Here is a 26,266-nt window from a genome sequence, read left to right on the forward strand (position 1 = left end):
TTTAAAAAAAGGTGTTTTCTTTTTTAATCTTTTTCCTCAGAATGCTCATGTTTTTCTTTACCACTTTGTAGGACTGACATAGCTTTTACTATCTGTTGGCTTACAATTTACAACTTGGTTCCACCCAAAACAAAGATCACTCCTGACTTCTTTGTATCCGTTTGTTTACAACTTGGTTTTACCCAAAAGAGAGATTTTCCTACTTATCATGTATCAAGCAAATTGTGGGTGGGACTGGCTCAGGATAGGCCTTCTGTCCTTATTCCCCTGCCTAGGCATGGTCTCTGTACTCAATGAAAACTGCAGTCTGGCAGGCAGCTTTCTCTTTGTCATTTCTATATCTTTTTGTAATGACTAATATTTCTTTATTTGGGTTCTATTTTCTTCATTTCATTATCTCCTATTTTCTACTGGATGCGAGATATGATGATTTCAGCAATGTTGGAAGCAAGACATTTCTGAACCCTGAGAACTTTTAACTCTTTGCTGTGGTACATTTTATATGACCCAGAAACAATCTCTGATCCATGAATATGCCTCCTTGAACTCATGTTTCTCTTTCTCAGTCTTTCTTGTCCTCCAAAGTACATGCTGAGAACTGTGGCTGTCTTTACTTTTTGTGGCTTCTCGGCATTATCTCTACATAAACTGGTGGGCTCTGCTGCAGTCCCTTAGCCCCAAGCCCATCATCTGGGACTCCAGAGAGGAAGCTAGAGCCACAAGAAGTCTGATTTCCTGTGATTCCTTACTTTCAGTCATGAAGTGCCTGCTGTCCAATGCCACCAAACTAATTTAGTTTTGGGGTTGCAAAAGACACCCTGAGCACGATTTTAGAAATACCAGATCTCCTTACTTAAGTGATTATAGTAGTCAAAGAATTTTCTCATTTTCATTGTTCTGGAGACAACTAAGGGTGAACAATAAAAGATTTCTATTAGGGGCCAGAGAGATGGCTCTAGGCTAGAGGTAAGGTGTCTGGCTTGCAAGCGCTAGCATAGGACGGACCGCAGTTCGATCCCCCGGCGTCCCATATGGTCCCCCCAAGAGTAATCCCTGAGCGTCAAATGGGTGTGGCCCCAAAACAGAAAAACAAAAAAACAAACAAACAAAAAAGAAAATATATTTCTATTAAATAAGTTGAATTCACTCTCAAGATCCTCATATGGTTTCCTTCCACCTCTATAATGTTTTTACTTTCTGCCTGTCCAAATATGGGTTAAAATATAAATTTTCTGCTTCCTTATTGTTATTAACTGCTCAACTATCTGTCAGCCTTATCCTACCAAATAAAGACTGAAAAAATGTCTGGAAGCTTTCTGGAATAAAAAGCTCTAAAACCTAATATAGTTCTGTTTATCATAATGATTCAATTATTACATTTAAGACTCTCCCTTTAATCAGTCTAGTACATTAATTCAATGGCTAGATGTCAATAAAAATGACACTGATTCACTGCAGCAAGATGGATGGATGAACACATGAACTACTATACAATAAAACAGAAGAGGCCCATTTGGAATGAAGCATATACTAATATTATAGGTAATAATGTTCTATATAATAATTCATTTTAAATTTACTTGAATTTTCAACATTGAAAATTATTGTTGTTTTAAAAAATAAGAAGAATTATCCATTAAGACTTATAGATTTATAGAGCTGGAGAGGGTAGGGCACTTGCCTTGTATGCCAAAGTTTGATCCTTGACACTCTTAGGCCCACCATTAGTGACCAATGAGTGAAGGAGTAGTCCTGAGCATCACTGGATGTGGCCCCAGAACATAAAACTCAACAACTTAGGTTTATAAAACTTTAAATAATATGGACCATTTTAGTGGATAGGCTTACCTGTTTAATTACCAACAATATTTGTTAAATACATTAAATATATTAATGTATTTATATAGTAAGTATATATAATATATACATTTTCTTGATCTATTTCCCATATTTCATTTAAGCACTTAACATATACTTATATTAAAATAACATATTTTACAAAGGATAACTTTATACAACCGCCTATACTTATAATTGTTTAGAATTTTTCTTGAAAGCGAAGTTAGTACATAAAACTATAATTCATATTGATAAATACCAAATAGCATTATCACTAGTGAACATGACTGGACTGAATACCTTTCTCATCTATCACCTGCTTTTAGCTCCTCTGGGTTTTGCAGAAGTGATCTTATAGATGTTTTCAATTACATGAACTCTACAAAGAATGTTATTAACCCTTTATCATATCATTTGAATATTCACCTATGGAAGGAATTTCTGGTCTTCCACAATGTACAAACTGTGGTTAGCAAGAAGTGCCCTCTTTTAAGAATCCAAGATGCCTTGACTGATTCTGTTTTCACTTAGTAACTGGGATACTTGTCACCTGCAACTTTGCTGAGTGTTAATGACTCTAGCTGTGAACAGAGCAGTCAGTGAGAGCATAAGGATTCTTTTTCAATATTCAGTTCTACAAGCCTTAATTTGGGAACACAAAGAACTCTCAGGATGGTTTGAGTTACATTAGTCCAGTGAGATTTTTTTTCTGAAGAACATGGAGAATGGATTTTGTGGCTGTGCTTCTTTTCAGCAATGAGTTTTGTTCATGAAATGACTGCTTTGAACAATAACTGGGGATGCAATCAATGGTTTCCAAGCATTCAAAAATAAAATAAAATAAAAAAAGAGAGCAAGCAAAGACAAAAAACAAACAAAACCCCCATGGCCATCCCTTGGATTAATCTCCCTCCATTGTTTTTAAGAGATCCAGAAAGCCTGTTCTCTCTTATTGTCACCTCCAACCTCCAGTCTAATCCTGGCAGTGCATGATACACAACAGAGTTGTACGTTCAAGAGCAGCTACAGTGACCCACTGTGTACCACAGATACCATTCATTCACTGGCACCATGTACTCTCAGCTCATCCTCTGCAACTACAATGGACAGAAGACAAAAATGACATCAGTTTACACATGGAGAATTGAGGAGCTGGCAGTACATGGCAGACAGAGAACTCAAGGCCAGGCAGCCTGACACTAATGACTGGGTCCTTCCCAGTAACTAGTGCTGCATTTTAGTGGACACAATAAGTGGGACCAAACCCTTGCAGATATAGTAACTATACCCTGTCACATTTCCATCACCTGCGTCCCTACTGTCACTCTCTTCTCAGAACGAGTCAGCCTCTAGAACAGCCTCTAATCCCTCTCCACGCAGTAGGCTGCCTTCCCCCTGGCCCGGTCCATCTTCACACCTGGAAATCTGCCCTCCACTGCAGGTGTTCTGTGGTTCCATGCACCTGGATTCACCCAGAATTCTTCCCTCTCCTGTCCACATTGTTTCCCCTGCTTATAATATCCTGATACATTTCCTGCTGGGGAAATTTGAGTTAGCTTTCAAAATCTGCTCCAAATATTACCTTTTCCTGAGAGCCATTCATGGTTTCTCCTCTCTCCCTCTGAACAGGGACAACGGACCTGATCTATTCTCTACCTAGTACTCAGCACCCTATTCTTGAAATTCTCCACCTATTTCCTAGCTCTTGTAAACTTACTAATAAACCTAACTGAGTATATTAGGTGTCTAGAGTCTTCATTTTGGCATCTTTAGATAGTCTTCCTTCTCCTCAAAGGAAACAGAAAAGCACATATCATAGAAAAACTGCTGAAGAGAAATCTTTGGTGACTGTAGTGAGCACCCCTACTGATTACAATGATTAGCAAAAACCCATTTACACACACACACACATTTTTATATGTATTTTTATATAGGAGTGTTATGTAGCAATGACAATAAAAATAAAAATTTGTACTTTTAGGATGAACAAGAGTGAAAAAGTTCCCAAAATAATCAATAAATTCTAGTACTGCTAGAGGATTTCATTTCAGATATCATAAATCTCTCATCCTAAAGCTTCTACTCAGGAGGAAACTGAAGACTGGAGTGCTACAGTGATTTGACTTAAATTCTATCATTAGTGACAAAGCAAATCTTAAAGTAATTCCTCTGACATCCAGATCAGATCCATTCCCATAATAACAGAGTGTTAGAGTTACAATTTATGATTTGGGATGTTTGGAGAAATCCAAGGGAAATTTATAAACCAAGAATATTTAAGCTAGTTTACCATAACAAAAGAATTATGCTAAAATTATAAATTCATCAATATTAGCAAATTCAAACAGTGATCATACTTAGAATATTTGAGAGGTACCTCCTAGATACTTTTTAATTTTTTGAATATGTAAGTTCTTGTGAATTTTATAATAAAATTAAGAATAAAAGAGCAATAACTACCCAAGCAGGGTCAGATAAATCGAGCATTTGCTGGGATATCCTCAGCCAAATAAGAGGTAAAGCCAGGATCAAACTGAGACAGGATTTGCCATTATTTCCCCTAACATATGACTCCTAAGCTGTTAGGAAGTCCTTACTAATTAGACATAGTTAGTTTTTGCATTGACACAATGTAATTGGGGGGGGGGGTGTTGGGTCACACCCTGCAGCACTCAGGGGTTACTCCTGGCTCTATGCTCAGAAATCGCTCCTGGCAGGCTTGGGGGACCATATGGGATGCCGGAATTTGAACCACCGATCTTCTGCATGCAAGGTAAATGCCTTACCTCCATGCTATCTCTTTGGCCTCAAAACAAATGTAAATTTTAAGAGATATGAAAAAGACCTCCTGATACTGATTCTGGAAAACAAAAATTTCAATATGAAATCTGGCAAGGGAAGGCTCTCCCCTCCCAGATAATCACATTACTAAAAGGCTAATAAGATAAATTTATATTTAATACAAATAATGATAATGTTTTGTTTCAAGTAATCAAAAATATAAAGATATTCTTAAACAATCTGGATTAAGTCCAAAGGCCCATATAACACTCAATTTAAAATTACCTTAGCCCTGGAGACTTCTCATACTGAAATGCTTTTAAAGGAATAATAATTTGAATAAGATACTTTTATGGAGTTCTTTTTCCTTAATGAAATCACATAAGCTTTTATAGAGTAATTTTTTAAGTGGAAATGTATGTACTCTCTTCAGTTTGTCATTTATTATTATTATTTTTATTTTTTGGTTTTTGGGTCACACCCGGCAACGCTCAGGGGTTACTCCTGGCTCTATGCTCAGAAATTGTTCCTGGCAGGGTTAGGGGACAATACAGGATGCCGGAATTCGAACCACCGACCTTCTGCATGTAAGGCAAACGCCTTACCTCCATGCTATCTCGCCGGCCCTAATTTTATTATTATTTTTAATTGAGGAAAAGAAATTGAGAATTAACGGAAATTGAAAATTAAGAGGCTGTATAGACATAAAGATAACCCAATATTTTCTTGGATCTTCTCTTTTGAATTAAAAAAAGGTTTTGTTCAAAAATGTAATTCTGGATTGGGGGAAGGAATTAGATGGGTACATGGGTGTGGTAGGGGTAGGGTAGTTGGGTGCTGAGGTATGGTGACTGTGTGCCCCAAGGGCATAAATGCCTATAAACACATCACTTAAAGTATAATACATTAAAAAGTATTGTTAAGGGGCCAGGCAAGGAAAAAAAAAGTATTGTGAAGATTGCTTAAGCAGCTATCTCTTCGGTAGGATGGCCTTCAGCTACCTGGTTTTGCTTTTACATTAAGTTATCATTCAGGTCTTACTTCCATGCTCTGAAACTCTGGGATACCCCACCACCAACAGTCTGAAGGAATGGAAGCATTTCCACAGCCCTCCAATTCTTCAAGGTACTAACTGGTCCACAAATTAAAAGTTACTCAGTATTTAATACATGAAAGGAATGATGCTATCTACTTTGATTCTTGACCTTACAATGATGTCTCTCTTAGAAAACTTTGTCAGGTATACTCCATAGCCCCTTACACAAGAGTATTTCTTTAACTGGCTTATAAAAAGTATTCTGTTTTATTAACTAACGATGTGGCTGAATGCCAAGCCGAGTTCGTAATTATGGATCTTCCAAATGTTCTTTCCTGACAATAGGTCAGTTCTATCAGGCTACTGCATCTGGGCCTGATTTGGGGCCTTTGGTTCGCAGGGGAGACCACTGTTTCAGTTACTTCCAACTAAATGAAACCTGAATAAAACCAGGCTGCCCTTCAGCAAAATAGTGTCACCCCACAGGAAGAAACAGAAAAACCAGAGAGGCACATAAGTGCAACAGGCCTCTAGAAGGTAGAAAAGATAAAGTAATGGATTCTTCCCTGAAACTTCAGGAACAAATAGTCTCACCAACACCTGTGTTCAGTCATTCGGGACATTTGCTTGCCACAGACTTTTGAGCTAAGAATAGGAAGACAATAATCCTCCACACCTTTAAATCATCACTGTGGTCATGGTCACAATAACAATAGAAAGTGAATATAATGGTGACAGAAATTTTCATTCTGAATGGTTGTGCGGGACATTCTTACTATAAAGTCAGAAAAAAGTTTTTGCTGCAAGTTTCTTTGCAGGACATTTTTTGAAAACCCCAAATGAGCAACCTCCAATTGATCTGTTATTATTTTTTAATTTTTTGGTTTAGGGGAAACAAATATTTGTTGGTTCTTTTCCCAGGCATCACTCCTGGGGGTGTTCAAATATCCAAATGCAATGCTTGGGAAAGAACTGGGATTGAGCACATGGAAGGCAAGCACCTTGCCCGTCTAAGAATTTTTTCACCCTTCAAATGACCATTTAACTGATGAAGCTCTGGAGTGAGGAAAAGATATGAATAGCCTGGCTTGGATGTATCTGAACTACATGAATTTGATTAGGTTAGAAGACTTTTTCTGGATTCTGTTTCTGTTTCTGTATCTGAGAAACGGCCTCCGAATCAGCAGGGTCATGAGAAATTAAGGTTGACTCCTGCAAGCACTCAGCCTACCTGGCACAAATGCACTTGCAGTCCATGTGCGCTGGCTTACAGATCCTGAGTAGCCTCTTCAGGAGCAAACATCACCAGGAATGGGAACCAGTGCTGCCTGCTGCCTTTCACAGCTTTCAAAGTTGTGCTCCAGAGTGTTTGACCATTTTCTTTCAAGATATGTTCACTTGGGTGTAAACCATAAATGATTAGATTCACCCCATAAAAATGTGTAGTTGGGTGGGCTTTGGCAGTTGGAGATAGTAGTATAAGCATCCCCACAAACAAGACACAGACCAGGATGTTTCCATTTCCCCAGTGTCTCTTTGTATTCCCCAAAGGTGTGTTTTCAAAGAAAAAGGTAGGAGGATCCACTGAAGCCCAAGAACCTTAAAAATTGTAGAAGGAAGATTATTGGGTTGAACCCAGGGTGTTTATTTTTATAAACTCCCATACTCTGTAAGAGGATTTTAAGTCCTTTGCTGCTGAAAACCTTTGAAGAAGAGCCAGAATTCTCTGGGAATAAGCTATTTAAAAATGTATGAAATCTTAGATGAGAATTATATACATTCCCATGGCTCTGATGATAACATTTTTTTAAAGTTGGCCCTTTTATGCAGTAGTAACTGAAAACGCCAAGGGTTGCTTGTTAGAAAAGTCCAAACTGTCACACAGGAAACCAAGCAAAGGCAGGATCCTCAGTCATGAGGAACAAGCAGACCATTTGTTACATTTTTACCTGGGAAAGGTAACATTGCTTAGGTAGACTCCATGGCCTCAGAGCTTTTCGCTCCACATACAGGCCATATATGTATAGGCCTGTACATATAGGCCATTAGGAGCATAATTAGCATTAACATGTAGTGCTAGGAGTTTCAAGAAGATTACAGAGAGGAAATGAAAAGCTATTCAGGTTAAGTATTCTGTCAGAGGGACAGAGAGAAAGAAGTCTCATAACTGAGCAGGGAAAGAAAGAAACAGAGCAGAAGGGATGGGAAGGGATGGAATGGTCTTGGGGAGACCAGAAATAACAACATTACTAAGCAGGCTTTACCACTGGGTTCTGACCACCTTAAGAATAACACTCTAAAAAGAAGGCTTTAGAGAAGGTTTAGTATAATGCTTTCTGTGGCATTTCTTTTTCTTTTGATAGCTGAAGAGAAACAAAATATAATAAATAATAAAAAAAAAACAGTCCCAGAATAGAAACATATATTTTGGCCAAACTAGCCTTTAGAAATAGTGAAGAAACACAAATGAAGTCCTGTATTCTAATGATGGACAATAAATTCCTCTGAGAATTTCCTCAACATATACATCAGCAATCACCAAGAGCTTAAGTACAGATACGAAACCAGCCTGGTACTGCTTGCCAAGTGAGTCAATACCACAATCTGAGGGCAGAGGAGAGCCAAGGAAGTGCCCAGAACCAAGTGGTTAAGTGGAGGAGGAGGAGGAAGGAGAGAAGGCAAAGGAAGGAATGAGCAATTAGCTCTATACTGTCTACACTGTTCTCCAGGATATGCAGTCAAGGATCAAAGGGCCCCCATCTTTGGCTCCCCAATCATGTGGTTCTATTCTTCACCCCTACAATATGGTTTTTATTTTGCTACAAAAGTTTTCTTTACCCTAAAACATTTGAAAATGAGCCTGTGTTCCTCCTTACACACACTGCCTCATAAGAGGGTTTAATAAGATGATTACTTGCTGTTCAAGAACAGAGCAATTACCACAGTCAAATGCCTCTAACCCAGGAACAGCCTGGCTCTCACATCCTTCTATTCAATTTTTAAAAAGAAATTTTAAAAAAGAAATAGAAAAATGATAGTGTCTTGAGAAGAATGGGTGATATCTAATTCTATTATTAAGCTATTGAGCTATTATTAAGCTATTAAGACAAAATGTTAACTCTGACGTTTAAAAGTTCATATAAAACTGAACTGAGAGGATCAGTTTACAATGACCCTGAGCTTCCAACAACCTGCTTGTTCACTTAATCTCCTACCTTCAATTCCTCTGTTCTGCCTGATTAAAATATTAGAGCCTAGCATTCAAAGGACTCAATATATACTCAACTCTTTCTTTTCAACAACCCGATTAATCAATTTGTTCAACTCTTTTGAAAATAAGATACACATTGTATGTTCTATGTATGAGCAGAAACTGGAATTCCTATGACTAGAAACTAATTTATTCACTCATACTCTAAACCAGGGGTCTCAAACTCATGGCCCGCGGGCCGTTTGTGGCTCTCCGTACAACATTTTGTGGCTCGCGGTCGGCCTTCAAATATCACGGTATTCACGATTATTCGCTTACCGAATAATTGCAATAAAAATCGCATTAGTAAGAAAAAAATCGCATTAAACATTCGCATACCCCGAGCAGTTCCGTTCGGGGTATGCAAATGTTTAATGCGATTTTTTTCTTACTAATGCGATTTTTTTATTGCAAATATTCGATAAGCGAAATCCCTTATGTGGCCCTGCATAACCCCGACTTTGCCTCCTGCGACCCCAGGTAAATTGAGTTTGAGACCCCTGCTCTAAACATTTATTCAGCACCAAATACAGGCAAAGGGCTGCGTTTAATCTTAGGGAAGGCAGAGGATACCAGAAGTTCATGTTTATTTCTCCCATATAAACTAATGCCTATTGTTGGTACATGAGATTCCTCACATATGAGGATCCTTTTATTTATTCATTTATATATACTCCTGTATGGCATCTTCCCTTGTGTCTACCATCACATGTTGTATGGGAAGTGGCAAGTCACTTCCACTGTTGATATTTTGAAGAGGAAAAGGAAGACAAGTGAATTCTCCAGAAACGTGCAGGAAGTTTCTCTCTGCAGCTCCCTGACTGTGCCAAAGGAATAAGGTGATTGATGTTAGCTTTCCTCTTTCCACCTTCTGTTTCATCCATTTCTGGCTGTTTAGTCCTTCTCCTTTCTGACATAGACTGTTATTCTTTGTAACACAATGGTGGAGGAAACACCAACGATCAAAACCAAATCCCACTGGGTGACATCTGAACATGATGGGTCAGCACAGGCACAAGTGTCTCCATATGAAACCTTGTTCTTACCAGGCAGAGTCCATCTCCACACCAAAAACTTGGCTGGGCATACAGAGTACTTCAGAAAAATACCTATGAGTGAGTGTGTGTGTGTGTGTGTGTGTGTGTGTGTGTGTGTGTGTGTGTACATACAGAGTACTTAAGAAAAATACCTATGAGAGAGAGAGGAGAGAGAGAGAGTGTGTGTGTGTATGTGTGTGTGTGTGTGAAATCTAATAGTCTGAGTGAAATGTGTGTGTGACCCTTATTTCCTAATAAATTATCTTCTTACAGGGTTGGAGTGATAGTACTGTGGGCAGGGCTTTTGCCTTCCATGCAGAAATCCAGTTTCAATCACCAGTATTCCACATGATCCCACAGCCTCCCAGGAGTTTCATTTCATACCCTTAGTTTCATTGGGTATGGCCCCAAAACAAACAAATTCAATTATAACAAATTTGTCAGCTGACAGTTAAGGGCTCCCAGGACTACCCCTGAGAGTATTAAGGGGCCACATAATGCCAGGGATCCCAGTTAGGCCCATGCACATGTCAGGAGCCCTGAACCATCTCCCTGGCCTTGAGGCCTCAGCGCTTTGTTCAGACATTACATAATATTTCCTCTGAAGCATCAGCTTTCTTATAAGTAAAAAATTGTGCTATTTTAAATATTTATAAAAATAATTAGATGAGCATGATGGACCAATAGGCCTAAGAAGTTCTTCCCAGGGGGATGGTCGACAGAGAAATTGTTGAAGTCTTTTCTGGGTCCAGAGTACAAGATTCCAGGTATTTCAACCCAGCCTCAGAATTGAATTAAGGTTCAGAGTAAATAGACATTTGACAGGATCCTTTGCATATTACTTAATTGCTAGTAGCTGAGCAGGTGCCTCTGAGGGTCACCAGATACTCACCACCCGCCCACACATACAGCCAATTCTTTCCCTCCTAAACACCTCTTATGAGGAGTGCTCTTTCAGGCCATGATGACAGAAAGTGAGATGGAACACAGTCCCACTCCTCTCCATGCCCAAGCCCAACTCTGTCCAGATCCCTGGCACTTGCTAACTATAGAGGTCACCAATTTGCTTCAAGTTCCTGTTGTTTAAAGTTCTGCTCCTCAATGTTTACCATGGCAACAGCATCCGGCATCCCTTTCCTTCTTACTGCACCACCAGTTCTAAGGCTAGTCAGTTGATCAATGTTGATGGTAGAACAATTTCCATTTCTCAAATAAGCACAACTACAAAGAAGATTACTTGCAAGCTAAGAGTTCAAAACCCAGTCACCATGGTCACAAAAACACAGACCCTACTGCAAAAAAACATAAACTCAACACAGGTTATAAACAAAAAGCCCAACATAGGCCCAGAGTGATAATATAGTGGGTAGGGCATTTGCCTTGCCTGCAGTTGACACAGGTTCAATCCCCAGCATGGTCCTCCATGCCTGCCAGGAGTAATCCCCGAGTGTCACTGGGTGTGGCCAAAAAACAAACAAACAAAACACACAACATATATCATGGAAAACTTGAAAAAATAAACAACATTAGGTATACATAATAAATCCCATTTCTATACTATCATGCTGTTTTTATATTATGAACTCAAACTACTGCTTTATAGAGGATAAATGTAAAATAAGTTTACAAACTCCTATTTATAGAAAAACATTGCTTGCTTGACACATTATAATCTCTCCAAAACTTTTTATGTTAATCTCCAAATCCAGCATTTTCTTTCACAGGCACTTTTGTGGCAAGTGTGTAACAAGCCTAGAGGAAGAATGCTCCAGAATGGAAAGGGTGAAAAGAGGATGTTAGGAAAAATGGTTCTGAAGTGAAAAGTTGTGGTGAAAAATGAACTAGTCCAGTATTATGTGAAGTCACTGGTGGGAGTCAGGGGTGGTATAAAAAGAAAGAGAGAAAATATAGATATTTTCAAAAACTGCACAAATAAATGTGGCAGTGATTAAATTCAGGAAAAACAGAGAAGACAGGAAATATATTCATATTATATTACTTCACTAAGCAATGAACAATATTTACATAGTCTTTATAATGAAAACAGTTCCTATTGACTTCCCCATACACAACTGTTTAGGGAAATGGATGAGTATAGGGAAAGTGAACAAATGAAATTCTCATCTGCATTAAAAACAAAGTAAATAGGTAATACTAACATGAGTGAATCAAGAGATGGTAGCCTGCTTATTTTATTCAGAAATATGGAGATAAATACTAGAAGAACAACTTAAAAGCAGCCTGAAACAGCAGCTTACCTGGCAGCAATATCATAAGATAGTACTATTCTGACTTAGTTCAGCAGCATCTGCTTATTAAATGTACATGCTGCTTTGATAAAAATTATTTAAAAGGTATGTCAAGGGGTCGGGAAGGTGGTGCTAGAGGTAAGGTGTCTGCCTTGCAAGCGCTAGCTGAGGATGGACCACGGTTCAATCCCCCTGGCGTCCCATATGGTCCCCCCAAGCCAGGGGCGATTTCTGAGCGCATAGCCAGGAGTAACCCCTGAGCGTCACCGTGTGTGGCCGAAAAACCAAAAAAAAAAAAAAAAAAAAAAAAGGTATGTCAAATTAACAGTTTAATTTTTGTGTCTTACCTATATTATTTATGATTTTGTAGGTTTCAGATGAATTACTGAATGAATTACCATTTCATTACTAATACTAATTACTAATTCAGATGAATTAGTTTCATTCTGAATCACTATCACTTTAAAAATCTAAAGAAGGGGCTGGAAGGATAGCACAGTGTTAGGGTGTTTGCCTTGCATGCGGCCGACCCAGAAGGGACCCGGGTTTGGTTCCCGGCATCCCACATGGTCCTCTGAGCCTGCCAGGAGAGATTTCTGAGCACAGAGCCAGGAGTGGCCCCTGAGCGCTGCTGGGTGTGGCCCCCAAGCCCCGAATAAATAAAGAGAAATGTTTAGGAAAAAATTTAAAAAATCTAAACAAAGCCTCTTTCTCCTACTAAGATCAGGCAGAGGCCCCACACCTGGCTCTTGAATATGGTAAGGAAACTCCTTGCTAGGATAGATAGCCCTGAGCAACCTAATGACATTTTAGACATGTCTTCAGATGGTGGCCCTGAATAGAGCCCTGTTGTATAGAAGGCTGCATTGTTTGGTTCATGTAAATCCACTCCAAGATGTTAGCACAAAACAAGAATTTCTCAAAACATCCCCATTGTTGTAAGCATAATTATACAAAATGTAAGAAATAAAAAAAAAAAAAAGTAAACAGCAAGAATGAAGACATCACACTGTCTTTATTCATAGATTCCATGATTGCCTGAGTAGAATATCCAAAAGAGTTATAAAAACTCCTAGATTCAGAAATGGATATTGTAGCCAGGCTGTTATACAAAAGTCAATTGCTTTCCTTTTATATCCACAATGAACATGTGGAAACAAATTTTAAATATAATTGAAATCAGCACACCAAGAAGTCGAGAGTTAAAATAAAATGTGTATAATGTCCAGAAAAGAAAAACTACAGAACTGTGGAACAAATTAACAGAACCAAATACAGACAGTGCCCAGCTTACTTAATGATGGTTCATTAAGACTGTGTAGCACCAATGTGGGACTGTGAGCAAAAAGCAGCATGTAGCAGGGGTCTCAAACTCAATTTACCTGGGGGCCGCAGGAGGCAAAGTCGGGGTGATCCTTGAGTGCAAAGTCAGTAGTAAGCCTTGAACATTGGGGGGTGTGACCCAAACAATTAAAACAAAACAAAACAAAGATTCCTCTAGGGCAGGGCCACAAAATGTTGTATGGAGGGCCGTGAGTTTGAGACCCCTGTAGCGGCTGTGAAGATTTTTGGAAGAGTGGAAATTGCCTGCTCAGCAATCAGCAATTACAGCCTCTCTTGTACTGGATGGCAGCGAAGCACAGCTGTCCATGACGCGTTGTGACAGGAAGCAGCCCCTGTCAGCTCATTGTCCATACATGCCTTTGCTTCAGTATCAAATAGGGTTTATATTCAATGACTTCACCTAGCTGGATGAGTTTAAGTAGGCTGGGTAAGCTATGATAGACACAGTTTCTTAGGTATATTAAATGTATTTGGGAGTAGGAAAGAGGCCTCCTAAGCTGTGTTTAGAGGTTCTGGGGCCCCTTTTAGTGATCGATGATCAGTTGGGATTGCAGATCAGTGTATGAGCCCACGGCTGTGGTGTGGATCAGGCCCGGTGGTGTTGGGAATTACCAGGTCACCCGAACAGTGCTCATAAGTGCCAGGATACTTGTGATACTTGTGGATTTAAGTGCTGTTGGCAACAGTGGATGCACGTAAAGTATGTGCATCCATGCAGCACTACTCAGCCCCTCATAATTGTATCATAACTTACAATATTTTCAGGTTAAAAATGGCTTATGTCAAATGAGATCTGTAAATGGAGAGATATTTCCAAGTTCCTGGAAAGGCTCACTATTATCAAGATGTCATTTTTTTCCCAAATAAGATACAACACAACCCTAATTAAAATAAAATACATTATTTCATGGATATTAATGAGCTGATTCCAAAGTATATGCAAGAGGAAAAACTCGAGACCAACAAACACAGAGCCAAAGTGGAAGAAGTCTGTCTGAGGATGGATATGCTAGACTCAACATGGACTATAATGCTCATCCTTTGGGAGAGAGCAGAACTGGCTAAGGACCAGACAGATGGAACAATAAGGTAGGACAGAGCCAAAGGAGGCCCTGTACTGATCTTTGACACAAGAGAAAAGGGAACACAATAGACAAATTAAGTCTCTCAATAAATGGTGCAGGAACAATTTAATACCCACATGGAAAAACATTAACCTATACACAAGACTTTTCCCTTTGCAAAAGCCATCTTATTTAATTAAAACAATTTAACTGACCTATTATGATTTTGTGAGATAAAGACAAGGAACATCTGTGCATGTCACAAAGTGGAAGTCCATCCTACATACTAACGCATAGCACAGCTGCCACTACATAAATTTTTTTCTGAAAAAAAAAAAAAAGCTCAACTGTGGAGCAGAAAGATCGGAGGGGGTCCATATTGGAGCGGAGGGCAGAGTCTAGGGTAAAGCAAGCTGTCTGCTACTGTGATGTCATTAGAGGTTTGTCCAAACTTGCAGACAAACAACACTAAGTGAAAACCCCAAGGTAAACTATGGGCTTTGGATGCATAGCAGGCGCATCTTTGATTTTAATAATGCATCACTTGGAAAGTGAGAGTGATCAATGGCCCTTTGCTAATAATATAACATAAGGAAAATATTACTCAAGTTTGCTGACATTGTTTCCCCTTCTTAGTGGCTCATAGAGGCCTGTGGGATACTCTTGGTACCACTTAGCCCAGCAGAGTAGGTCTGCTTGATAGGTCAGCGAAGGTGGTTTTAGGGGTCCAACACAAGTCTTACCACCTGACTCCCTGACTTATCTCTTAATGCTGAAAATTTCCCACATCTAACCCAGCAAGGTGAAATAGAAAAAACTGGAGCACCACTGGTTGTGATCTAACACTCCCCAATCCCCAAATCCCTCTCTTCATGTCATATAATTATATTTCTAAGATAATGAATAATAATAGTTCTTTAAAAAAATACAATGAACAAATAAAATTGCAACTGGTAAAAATATAACTGACCTAGTTTGAGAAGTTCATTTACTAAAGTTTAAGACTTGATCACTATAAAATAGCTCTTTTAACATAGAAAGATTAAGAAAGAAATCCAACAGTTGCATGAACTCTGAGAAGCCAAACCTTTGACGCAGAGACACGAGTTGGAATCTCAATTGTGTCATGTCTCAGGGCTGTGCACATTCCACTCAGATGTCTCTGACCCCCAAGATCCGAACCCCTAAACCGGTGGGAAAATACGCACTTCCCAGGCGGGTGCAGTCACAGGCCTGCAGAAACCTGAGCTCACTTCCACAGAAAACCTGGCCCATGGCCTCACAGCTGCAGGCAGAGAGAAAGGCTCACTTAGATAAGGAGAGCTCCAGGCCTTTCCCAGGCTCCTGTCGAGATTAAAGGCTAGGTATTTCTTAGACAGAAATGCTTTCTTCACTTACGATTTCACAGAACAGTTTCTCAAAGCAGAGATGCGATTACAGAAGTATGTGCACAGAGGGATCTGGAGAAATATCTAACTCGTAGCTCTCTTTGTCTCTGGCTGCCATACTTTGTGGTTATAATGCCTCCAAAGAACACTGGATAGAAATGAAAATTCTAGGCACACGTTCAACTTCTAGGACTGTGTCCATTCTCCACTGAGAATGGGAAAAGAATATGCTAAAAGTAATACACTGATGAAATTTCCATCATCATCTTGCAAAATTCATTTCCAAAAGGGGCCTGATGACCATAATATATCCGAGTGAGGGAAAGTTACACTGAACATTTGTTTTACACTGTACAATCTGCAGTGGCTAATAAGACCGTTTCTGGAAACAGGTTTTTCTGAGGTGAGACCATAATTAGATTGCATAGATCATGAGAAAAAAATAGGACGATGCTAACAAATTTTACAAAAAACCAATAGCAACTGAAACCTATTTATGACCATAGTTTCAAGAAAATTCAATAAAGAATAAGGAGCAGACAGGCTGGAGAGATAGCACAGCAGTAGGTCATTTATCTTGCACACAGCTGATTCAGGACAGACGGTTCAAATCCTGGCATCCCATATTACCCCACCCCTGTGCCTGCCAGGAGCGATTTCTGAGCGCAGAGCCAGGAGTAACCCCTTGGGCATCGCCGGGTGTGACCCCAAAACCATAAAGAATAAGGAGCAGAGATGATTTAGTCACCACTGCCCCTTCTTCAGGCGTGCACCAACGGGGATGTTGAAGCAAGATTGACGTTGAAAGACGTGGAAGCAAGGTGATAGTTACCTCTGTGGTCTTGTGTGCTGGCTCCAGTCCATTAAGATTTGCTGCTATTAACTGATGCAAGAGCTGAACTTGAGCCACGCTGAGGAAGAAGTCCAGGTTAGTGGTTATGTTCACTTCCAAGGAATGGCCACACACTAAAATCTCCTGCAGGAAAGAAGTTTAAATCCTGATGAAAACCATGATAGTCATTAGATGGTAATTTTTCATTTTTACTTATTTGACCTTTATTATTTTGATTAAGTCCCTTGGGCTGCAAGTCCATATGTTAATGGAAGCAGCAGTAATGGTGAGTAGAGCCACTTGACATAATGTAATGGATTAATTTAATAAACATTTATGAGAGCCTGCTGCGCACCAGGCCCTTCGCTAGCAATAAACTAACAATACAACTTTTTCATCTTTTCACATGCGTTTGCTTTTTCATAACTCAACTACTATTACTGTTTCAAAATGCAGAGAAATTATCTACTTCTGCAGCAGAATCTTGACTCTTCCTGCCAACCAACAAATAATTATGGTGCATTATCTAAGAGACATGTATTCTGTCCAAATACTAGAAACATCACAAAAAATAAGGATGGCCTTGAAAGAAAAGCTGCTCTTGGAAAAAAAAAACAAAACATTGGGCAAACATAGGTAAACAGAGAGTCACATTTGCAATTGGTACAGCTGGAGAACTCTCCAAAGGATACAATCAGAATAATTTATAACAAGAGGAACTGCTGAAGCCAAAGATAACTAGACTAATTAATTTCCCTGTTCAAACTGCTAAAATCTTGGCAGCATCAGGTGGATGTCCACTACTTACTTGTAGCTGTTAAACCTAACGGAGTCATTTGAATGATCATTATTGAAAAATAGTCAGAGAAGAAAACCAGAACTAGAAAACAACCCAGAGCTTCGTTTACTAAGCAGAAGTTCTGTCTCTTATCATGAGCAGCATGTGGACAATGTTCAAATGCTCAGAGACATCCAACAAGTGTTCTCCTTATTAGTGTTATCCAAGGGAACAGATTGAAGAAGGCTTGCGACTGGTCCAAATGCAAACTAGACTGCTCAGAAGAGCATTTTGTTTGTTTGTTGGATTTTTTGGGTGGTCACTGGGCGTGACCATACACATAATGCCATACACAGGCATGCATACTTTCTGCTGTACTATTATTTTGGTCATTTAAATTATCTATTGATTAATTTAATACTCAAAAGACTCTAGAGGGCAGAATGAAAGATGCCTCAAAGGATGAAGTGGAGTATAGGCGTAAAGACCTAGGTACTCTATGATCCTCTAACACTGTGGGGAGTAGCTCCTGCCCTTCCAAAATAAGCTGAAGGGCAATGATTACAGACACAAGGACAGAGATGATCAAAAAATTTGAGTGGAAGACAAAGACAATCTTGAAGATGAAGAAGCTGAGTGGGCCAAAAGTAGATTTTTCTGATATTAACTTTATACTAGAAATGCAAACTTTTAAATAGAGGCTCCAAATTAGAAGATGAGTTAATTAATGGTATTTTATAAGTGCTTTGATGTATGTTACTTTTGTTTCTGAATTTCATGATGATAAGTAAATATTTGGAACTCAAAGTAAAAGCTATTACCCGGGATAGATAGTTCAATTGGCTGTACAAAATGCTAGTAAGCAAAAGGCCTTGTTAAATTCCCAGCACCTCATGGTACCCTGAGCACTGCTGGGAGAAATTCTTAAGCACTAAGCCAAAAGTAGGCCCCAGACACCACTGGGTGTGCCCCCTCTCTCAAAAAAAAAAAAGAACTGAAAGTATTTTCAGTGGAAAATATCCTCACAATTCAGAGTGATTATATTTCATTTTTATAAGCCAAATAGGAAATAGTCAGTATTAAAATGATTTCAATGTGTGTTATGATTCATATTTTCATAACAGCATTAGTATAAAAACAAGGTACCACAAGAAGCATTCTGTGTACTTTAAATCAACCAACTAACTAATTGTAAAACATTAGTAGACATAGTTAATTTTTACCCACCTTTTGTGGGTATATAAGAAAAAGCCCAATTTTGATTTTTCCCTGTAGGGCTACTGTAAATATTGAATGTTCTTTTAAAAAACTAAAAGAAGGAAAGTAAAGTTTTATTGATCTCGAGTCTCGATGGCGAACTTATGGCACGCGTGCAAGTGGTGGCTCGGGAAGGCCTTGCCATTGGCACGCGGGAAGGGGTTCGTAGTTAAGATATGCAGCCCGGCAGAAGGCAAGTGTGCTGATGTCTACTTTGCAGCTCACCTGGCAACAGGGCTGAACTGGCCATTGGGAGGATGTGCTGGCACTTTGAGGAAATTCTTTGGTTTTGTGCCGCAGTTTGAGCACTTGGGCTCAAAAAGGTTAGCCGTCACTGATTCTAGAGTAATGTAGTTAATATATACCTATTATTTTGTTTTGTTTTGTTGTTTTTTTTTTTGGGTCACAACCGACAGCGCTCAGGGGTCACTCCTGGCTCTACGCTCAGAAATCGCCCCTGGCAGGCATGGAAGACCATAGGGGATGCCAGGATTTGAACCACTGTCCTTCTGGATGCAAGGCAAACCCTTAACTCCATGCTCTCTCTGGCCCCATATATACCTATTTTTTAACTTTTTTTAACAACTGCATATAACCCTGTTGCATGATCATATATTTCTATGAAGAATACTTTTAAGTTATGATAGAATAAATACTTCTATTTCTGAACTGGGAATAGAGAAAATGGGACAAGGTGACCAGACTTGAAACTCAGGGTCATTAATGATTGTTGGGTAACACACGGCTATGCCACCCCATATTCTGATCTCAATTTCCTCACTTAGAACATGGACTAATATATCACTCTCGGAAGGACACTGTGATGAATACCAAAGGCATTTCCTGCCTGCTCTCTCTGGAAGGTAATTCACAGCAGCTTTCCAGGAGATGTGCAGATGAAAGAGATAAGGAGAGAAGGGGTAGGGAATGTGCGGTCTGGAGCCAGACCACTGAGGTGCACATACCAGCTTTGCTACTAACTGCTTAGGAAAATGTGGGTAGCTCTGCTCTGCGGTGTTAGCCTTTATATGCTGCATTTCCCTCTTCTCTAAAAAGAAGCTAATGGAAAAACTTATAATACTATAAAGAGAAGGCAGGACAGTAAAGGTATTTGCCTTGCATATGCCTAACCTGGGTTCTATCCCTCACACCCCATGTAATTTCTTGAACCTGCTAGGAGTAATCACTGAGAGCACAGCCTGAACATAATCTCTGAACAATGCAGGATGTGGCCCCGAAAAAGACCTGAAAACCTATAAAGAGAATTAATTTATTTTAATATCAAACTAGGTTGATATCCTGTCCATTATCTCATGAAAGCCTCAGAAGCACAGAAGAGTTGATCTAATACTTAAAACTAAACTCTTAATAAAGTTCCAACCTCAGTGTGCATGTTTTCTGGAGAAATGATCTTGGTAAAAATGATGGCAGGTGCTCCAGTTATTCGAACAGAAAAATCTGTTAAAATGGGAGTCAGTATTGCTCTTCTTTCTTGATGCCGTCGTATGCTAAAAGATTAAATAAGAAATTATCAGTGACATATTTCAAAGGACACTTTTCATTCAACTGAGGTACTCTTTGTATGTGTGACAAATTACACAACAGTGTTTTTTTTGTTTTGTTTTGGTTTTGGTTTTTGGGCCACACCCGGTGTTGCTCAGGGGTTACTCCTGGCTGTCTGCTCAGAAATAGCTCCTGGCAGGCACGGGGGACCATATGAGACACCGGGATTCAAACCAACCACCTTTGGTCCTGGATCGGCTGCTTGCAAGGCAAACGCCGCTGTGCTATCTCTCCAGGCCCCACAATAGTGTTTTTTTGATGATGACATTTGGAGTATAATTAGTGATTCAATTCCAACAAAAACAAAATTAAGGAAATGGAGTACTGAGAGATAGTATAGTGCTAAGATTGCTTGCTTCACATGCAGCTGATCTTAGTTTGATTACTGGCACTTCCCATAGTCCCCTGAGAACCTCCAAAAATGGCCCCTAAATACAGATCTAGGAGTAATCTCTGAAAACAGCCAGGTGTGTCCCCCCAAAGTATAATGCATCAAATAAGCTTCTACATAAATTCTCATTTTGTAGAAAGACATAAAGACATTCTAACTTTCTTTAGTAAGAGCAGGACTTATGCATACAAGAAAATTAGAGTAGTTTCCATTCTAATTTATCATGCCAAGTGGGCTAACAGTAAGAGATAGGATACATCAACAGATAATCATAAAGGCAAGTCTCATGAACTAAGATTAGGCAACACTTTACATTGGTTCAACACTAAGGAACAAATAAATTGAGGTTGTGCACATTAACTGACTCAGAAATGTATAAATCCATCACATCACGTTTTTTTGGAATTATAAATCCTTATAATGCTTCTTAGTAATAAATATAAAGCATAATATAACTAAATAAATATAATAATAATAAATAAAACTCTATATAATGAGCATGGTGGTCAGAATTGCCTAAAATAATAATATGAATTTCTATTTAGGACCAGTACTTTCTGCTCAGAGAACTCTATTTGTGTGTGTGTGTGTGTGTGTGTGTGTGTGTGTGTGTGTGTGTGTGTGTGTGTGTGTGTGTATTTTTATTTGTTTGGGGCCATATCCAGCCTCGCCCTACAGCTGTGCTATTGCTCTGATTTTCTGTTTTCAATGAAGGATAAAAAAGATAGAGACACAAATCTATAAGAGATAAATCTAATCTATTTTCATTAATCTAATTTCAAAATGAAGGAAAAGACTGATAACAGAAGTTATTCACATTTCAAAATCATTAAGAATAATGAGTAAGCAAAGCATTCAACTATTAGACTTTCTTACTCTTCTACGAGTTAAAAAAGTAAAATGAGGGCCCGGAGAGATAGCACAGCGGCATTTGCCTTGCAAGCAGCTGATTCAGGACCAAAGGTGGTTGGTTCGAATCCCGGTGTCCCATATGGTCCCCCGTGCCTGCCAGGAGCTATTTCTGAGCAGACAGCCAGGAGTAACCCCTGAACACTGCCAGGTATGGCCCAAAAACAAAACAAAAAAAAAAAAGTAAAATGAGGGTATGGTATTTAATATTACACATAGATACATATATATATAGTTTATATCTGGTAAAGAAATTATTTTGATAAATGGAAATGATAGCATACACTGAACATCAGCATAGATAGAATTTAGAATACAAGTAGCTTAATGTTGTCTATTGCCATCTTACTTTAATCCACAGAATGAGTTATTGGATGAAAACCCCGTACTAATCCATAAGAAAAAAGACTTGACAGTTTTATGTGCCTATTTATATATTTCAAAATAATTTTTTTTTTTTACTTTTTGATTTTGGGCCATACCCAGAAACATATGCTCAGAGCTATTCTTGGCTCTGCATTCAGGAATTACTCTTGGAGGTACTTGGGGTTTCATATGGGACGCCAAGGTTTGAACCCAGGGCAGCCAAATGCAAGGCAAGAGTCATACATGCTGTGCGATCTCTCTGGCCCCCAGAACCAAACTTTTCTATCTTTGGTTTATAACTTTCAGTTAACAAAAGACAGCACAAAAAAATCATTAAGAAACTCAGGGACTAGAGACCCTTTAGCAAATCCTAGGGCATTTTAACAATTTTTTGCTTTTATGTTTTTTTTGCAAGTAGTTTAGTATCTCTTTTGTTACCAAAAATACATTCTAAATAGTTATTTTGTAATTACTCTGTTTTCTATTTTTAATATTTCTGATCTTTTATTTGACAACTGCCACTTTTCTTTTTTTTAAATATAAAATAATTAAGCACCATAATTACAAACATGATTGTAGTTGGGTTTCTATCATAAACAGAGCACCCCTTTCACCAGTGCAACATTCCCACCACCAATGCCCTCCTGTCACAGTATTAACATAATAGTAATCTTAATATTTCTAGAGGAAATCATTCAGAAGACCCACTAGGAGGTTCATACCCTTAGCATAGGTAGCTGATCAAAAATTCTTGAGGAAATATTACTAGCAGGCCCACTGAGAAGTCTTTTCCCTCAAGTGTGGATGGCTGGAAGATTCCTGAGAAAATTTCTCATCAATAGGCCCACTGAGTCTTTCCTCTCAGTGTGGATAATTGAATGAGATGCTGTTAATGAAACTGACATTCATATATACATATATATGTAAATATATACATATATTTATGTATTTATACATATATGTGTGTATATATATTTATGCACTCCCTTCTGCTTTGTATATAGTAAAACCTTTCTCATTCTAACATAAAGATTTTACAGGCAATATAGCCCTGATTAAATTTATCTTTACCGGGAATACTCAGCATCAAAAAACCAAATTCTTTTCTCCTTGTTTTTAAACACATAGCAGTTTGTTACAGAAAGGATTGCCTTGCTTCAGCAACTTCCCCTAGTCACTTTGAATACCTGCTAACTTATAGTCCAAAAAGGTTTTGCCAGTATAGCACTGGGTTAATGAATTTACTAGGTATAATTCTGTACCTCTCTCATCTAAGTTTTATCTCTTTCAAAACCAGAATTTAAGAAGTTAGTCTTAGCCTCGAAGCTAGAAATCTGTTCCCTTAGGTAAAGGAAATTTGTTATAGGAAACCTGGTTTCTTGCTAATCTCTTAATTTACATCAGTATGGTACCTAGGGCTAGGCCAGAGAGGAACTACTTTGAAATGTAAGAAATCTGCCTTCCTTTAGTCCTCTGAGCTCCTAAATGAACTATATTCTATTCTTAGATGACAAACCACATAGAGCCATGTGTATTGTTTTAACAATCAAATGATGTACACTGATAGTTTTCAGTACATTGTAAAGAAATAAATGTGAGCATTTTTCTCATATGTATGACTGTCCCTTTACCCCTTTAAATACTCCTAACATGGAGATAAAATTTTGTTACACGTTTGCCAGAATGTGAGTCCCCATACTTCGTGTATGGTCATCATTTCTTCAACATTATTCTTTAGACCGATTCGTGTTTTTACCCACTTCCTGAAGCTGGCTCACTGAAGTCCAGCTGGCATTGCCGAAGAGAAGCCGCTGGCAACACCCTGCTTCCCTCCTTCACAACCCCATATCTGTGTTCAAGACAGGCATTTCACTTCTCTCACTCATTAAGATAGACATGATAGTTGTGAGTGTAGTTATTTCCCTAACTGCACTCACTACTCTTTGTGGTGAGCTTCATGTTGTGAGCCAGTCCTTCAGGTCCTCATCTCTATTGTCTATGGGCATTATTACAATAATATCCTTAATTTTTCTTAAAACCCATAGATGAGTGAGACTATTCTGCACCTCTCTCTCTCTCCCTCTGACTTATTTCACTCAGCATAATAGATTCCATGTACATTCATGTATAAGGAAAATTTCATGAATTCATCTCTCCTGATGGCTGCATATTCCATTGTGTATATGGTACCACAGTTTCTTTAGCCATTCATCTGTTGACGGGCATCTTGGTTGTTTCCAGAGTCTGGCTCTTGTAAATAGCGCTGAAATGACTATAGGTATGAGGAAGGCATTTTTGAATTGTATTTTTGTGTTCCCAGGGTGTATCCCTAAGAGTAGAATAGCTGCATCATATGGGAGCTCAATTTTCAGTTTTTTGAGAAATCTCCATATTGTTTTCCATAAAGGCTGAACTAGATGGCATTCCCACCAACAGTGAGTTCCTTTCTCTCCACATTCCTGCCAGCACTGATAGTTCTTGTTCTTTGTGATGTGTGCCAGTCTCTGTGGTGTGAGATGGTACCTCATCGGACAACTGCCACTTTTCTAACTTACTAGGTTCATAAACATATCTCCTTAGTCTTTGATCTCTACTTCCACAGGTTTTAAGTGTCAAATGTAAAATGGCGTTTGTGGGTTCTTTCTTCATACTTTACAAAAGTCCTGTGTGCAAAGAAAGAACTATTACTAGCCTTCCATTAACTGGAGGAAATGGGAAATGGGAAGAAAATTAATAATCTCACTCATTTGTGGGATATAAGAAAAATATAAGTATAGTAATAATGTCAAAAGACAATAGAGATGAGGATCAGGAGGACCAGTCCATGGTAGGAAGCTTGCCATAAAGAGAGAAAAATGTAGTTAGAGTAGAAAAGGGTCTACTATGAAAGTGATAGTTGGAACTGAACAATGGACAAGAACTGCGTGCTAAAAGGGGATAAAGTGAAATGCATGGCACACCTTCATTAAAGAATGGTGTAAACCACAGTGTCAAGCAGGGGAGAAAGAGAGGAGGAGAAAGAGGGAAAAAGAGAAGAAGGGTGAAGAAAATTGTATGCCCCAGAGACAGAAAGAGGAGAGGACATTTGGGAGGTTGAGAAGGAAACTGGGGACATTGTTGGCAGAAAATGTGCACTGGTGAAGGCACACTGTATGACTATAAAACTCAACCATGAACAACTTTATCTGTGGAAAAATAAAAACTATTATGAACCACCTTTTTCTTTTTGTTTTGTTTTTGTTTCTTGGGCCACACCTGTTGACGCTCAGGGGTTACTCCTGGCTATGTGCTCAGATTACTCCTGGCATGGGGGACCATATGGGATGCCAGGGGATTGAATTGCTGTCCGTCCTAGTTTAACATGTGCAAAGCAAATGCCCTACCGCTTGTGTCACTGTTCCAGCCCCTATGAACCACCTTTAACCATGTTGTTTAAATAAAAAAAAATCCTATTCATTCACAAACAGAATGAGGGACTAAGGATCAGAGAGATAGTACAGGTAGAGTTAGGATGGGTAGGGTGCTTGTCTTGCATATGTCCAACCCAAGTTCAATTCCTGGCACCACACATGTTCCTCGAGTCCTACCAGGAGTGATCAGCACTGAGTGTAAGGCTAGGAGTAAAGCCTAAGCACAGTTGGGTGTCACACTCACACTAGCATGTACACACACACACACACACACACACACACACACACACACACACACAAAGGGAGAGAGTAAGTTAATGAGAGAACAAGAAAGAAAGAAAGGAAGGAATGAAGGAAGGAAGAAAATAAAGAGGGAGGAAGGAAGGAAGGAGTAAGGGAGGAAGGAAGAGAAGGAAGGAGGGAGGGAGGAAAAAGGGAAGGAGGAAGGAAGGGAAGAAGGAAGGAGGAAAAGAGTAAGGAAGAAAGAAAGGAAAGCAGGAAGGATGGAGGGCGGAAGGAAGGAGGAAGGAAGGAGGAAGGGAAGAAGGAAGAAAGTATGAGGGAAAGAGAAAGGAAGGAAGAAGGAAGAAAGGAGGGAGGAAGGAAGAAAGAAAGAAAGGAGGAAGGGAGAAAGAAAAAAAGTAGGAAGGATGGAGGGTGGAAGGAAGGAGTAAGGAAGAAAGGAGGAAGGGAAGAAGGAAGGAAGTATGAGGGAAAGAGAAAGGAAGGAAGAAGGAAGGAGGGAGGGAAGAAGAAAGGAAAAAGGAGTAAA

The 26,266-nt window shown here is 39.1% G+C and overlaps 1 protein-coding gene across 2 annotated transcripts in view; it reads right to left on the reverse strand.

Moving 5' to 3' along the window:
- VPS13B (vacuolar protein sorting 13 homolog B) overlaps nt 1–26,266 on the reverse strand; it is a 724,212-nt gene that overhangs the window by 240,436 nt on the left and 457,510 nt on the right. For both annotated transcript variants that reach the window (XM_049773957.1, XM_049773956.1), the window contains exons 31-32: nt 20,237–20,363; nt 16,821–16,964 (exon numbers count right to left, since the gene is read on the reverse strand). In XM_049773957.1, the coding sequence (XP_049629914.1) occupies nt 16,821–16,964; nt 20,237–20,363 (271 nt within the window). The remainder of the gene's footprint in view (nt 1–16,820; nt 16,965–20,236; nt 20,364–26,266) is intronic.

Source organism: Suncus etruscus, chromosome 5 (assembly GCF_024139225.1).
Source record: "Suncus etruscus isolate mSunEtr1 chromosome 5, mSunEtr1.pri.cur, whole genome shotgun sequence".
NCBI classification, from domain to species: Eukaryota; Metazoa; Chordata; class Mammalia; order Eulipotyphla; family Soricidae; genus Suncus; species Suncus etruscus.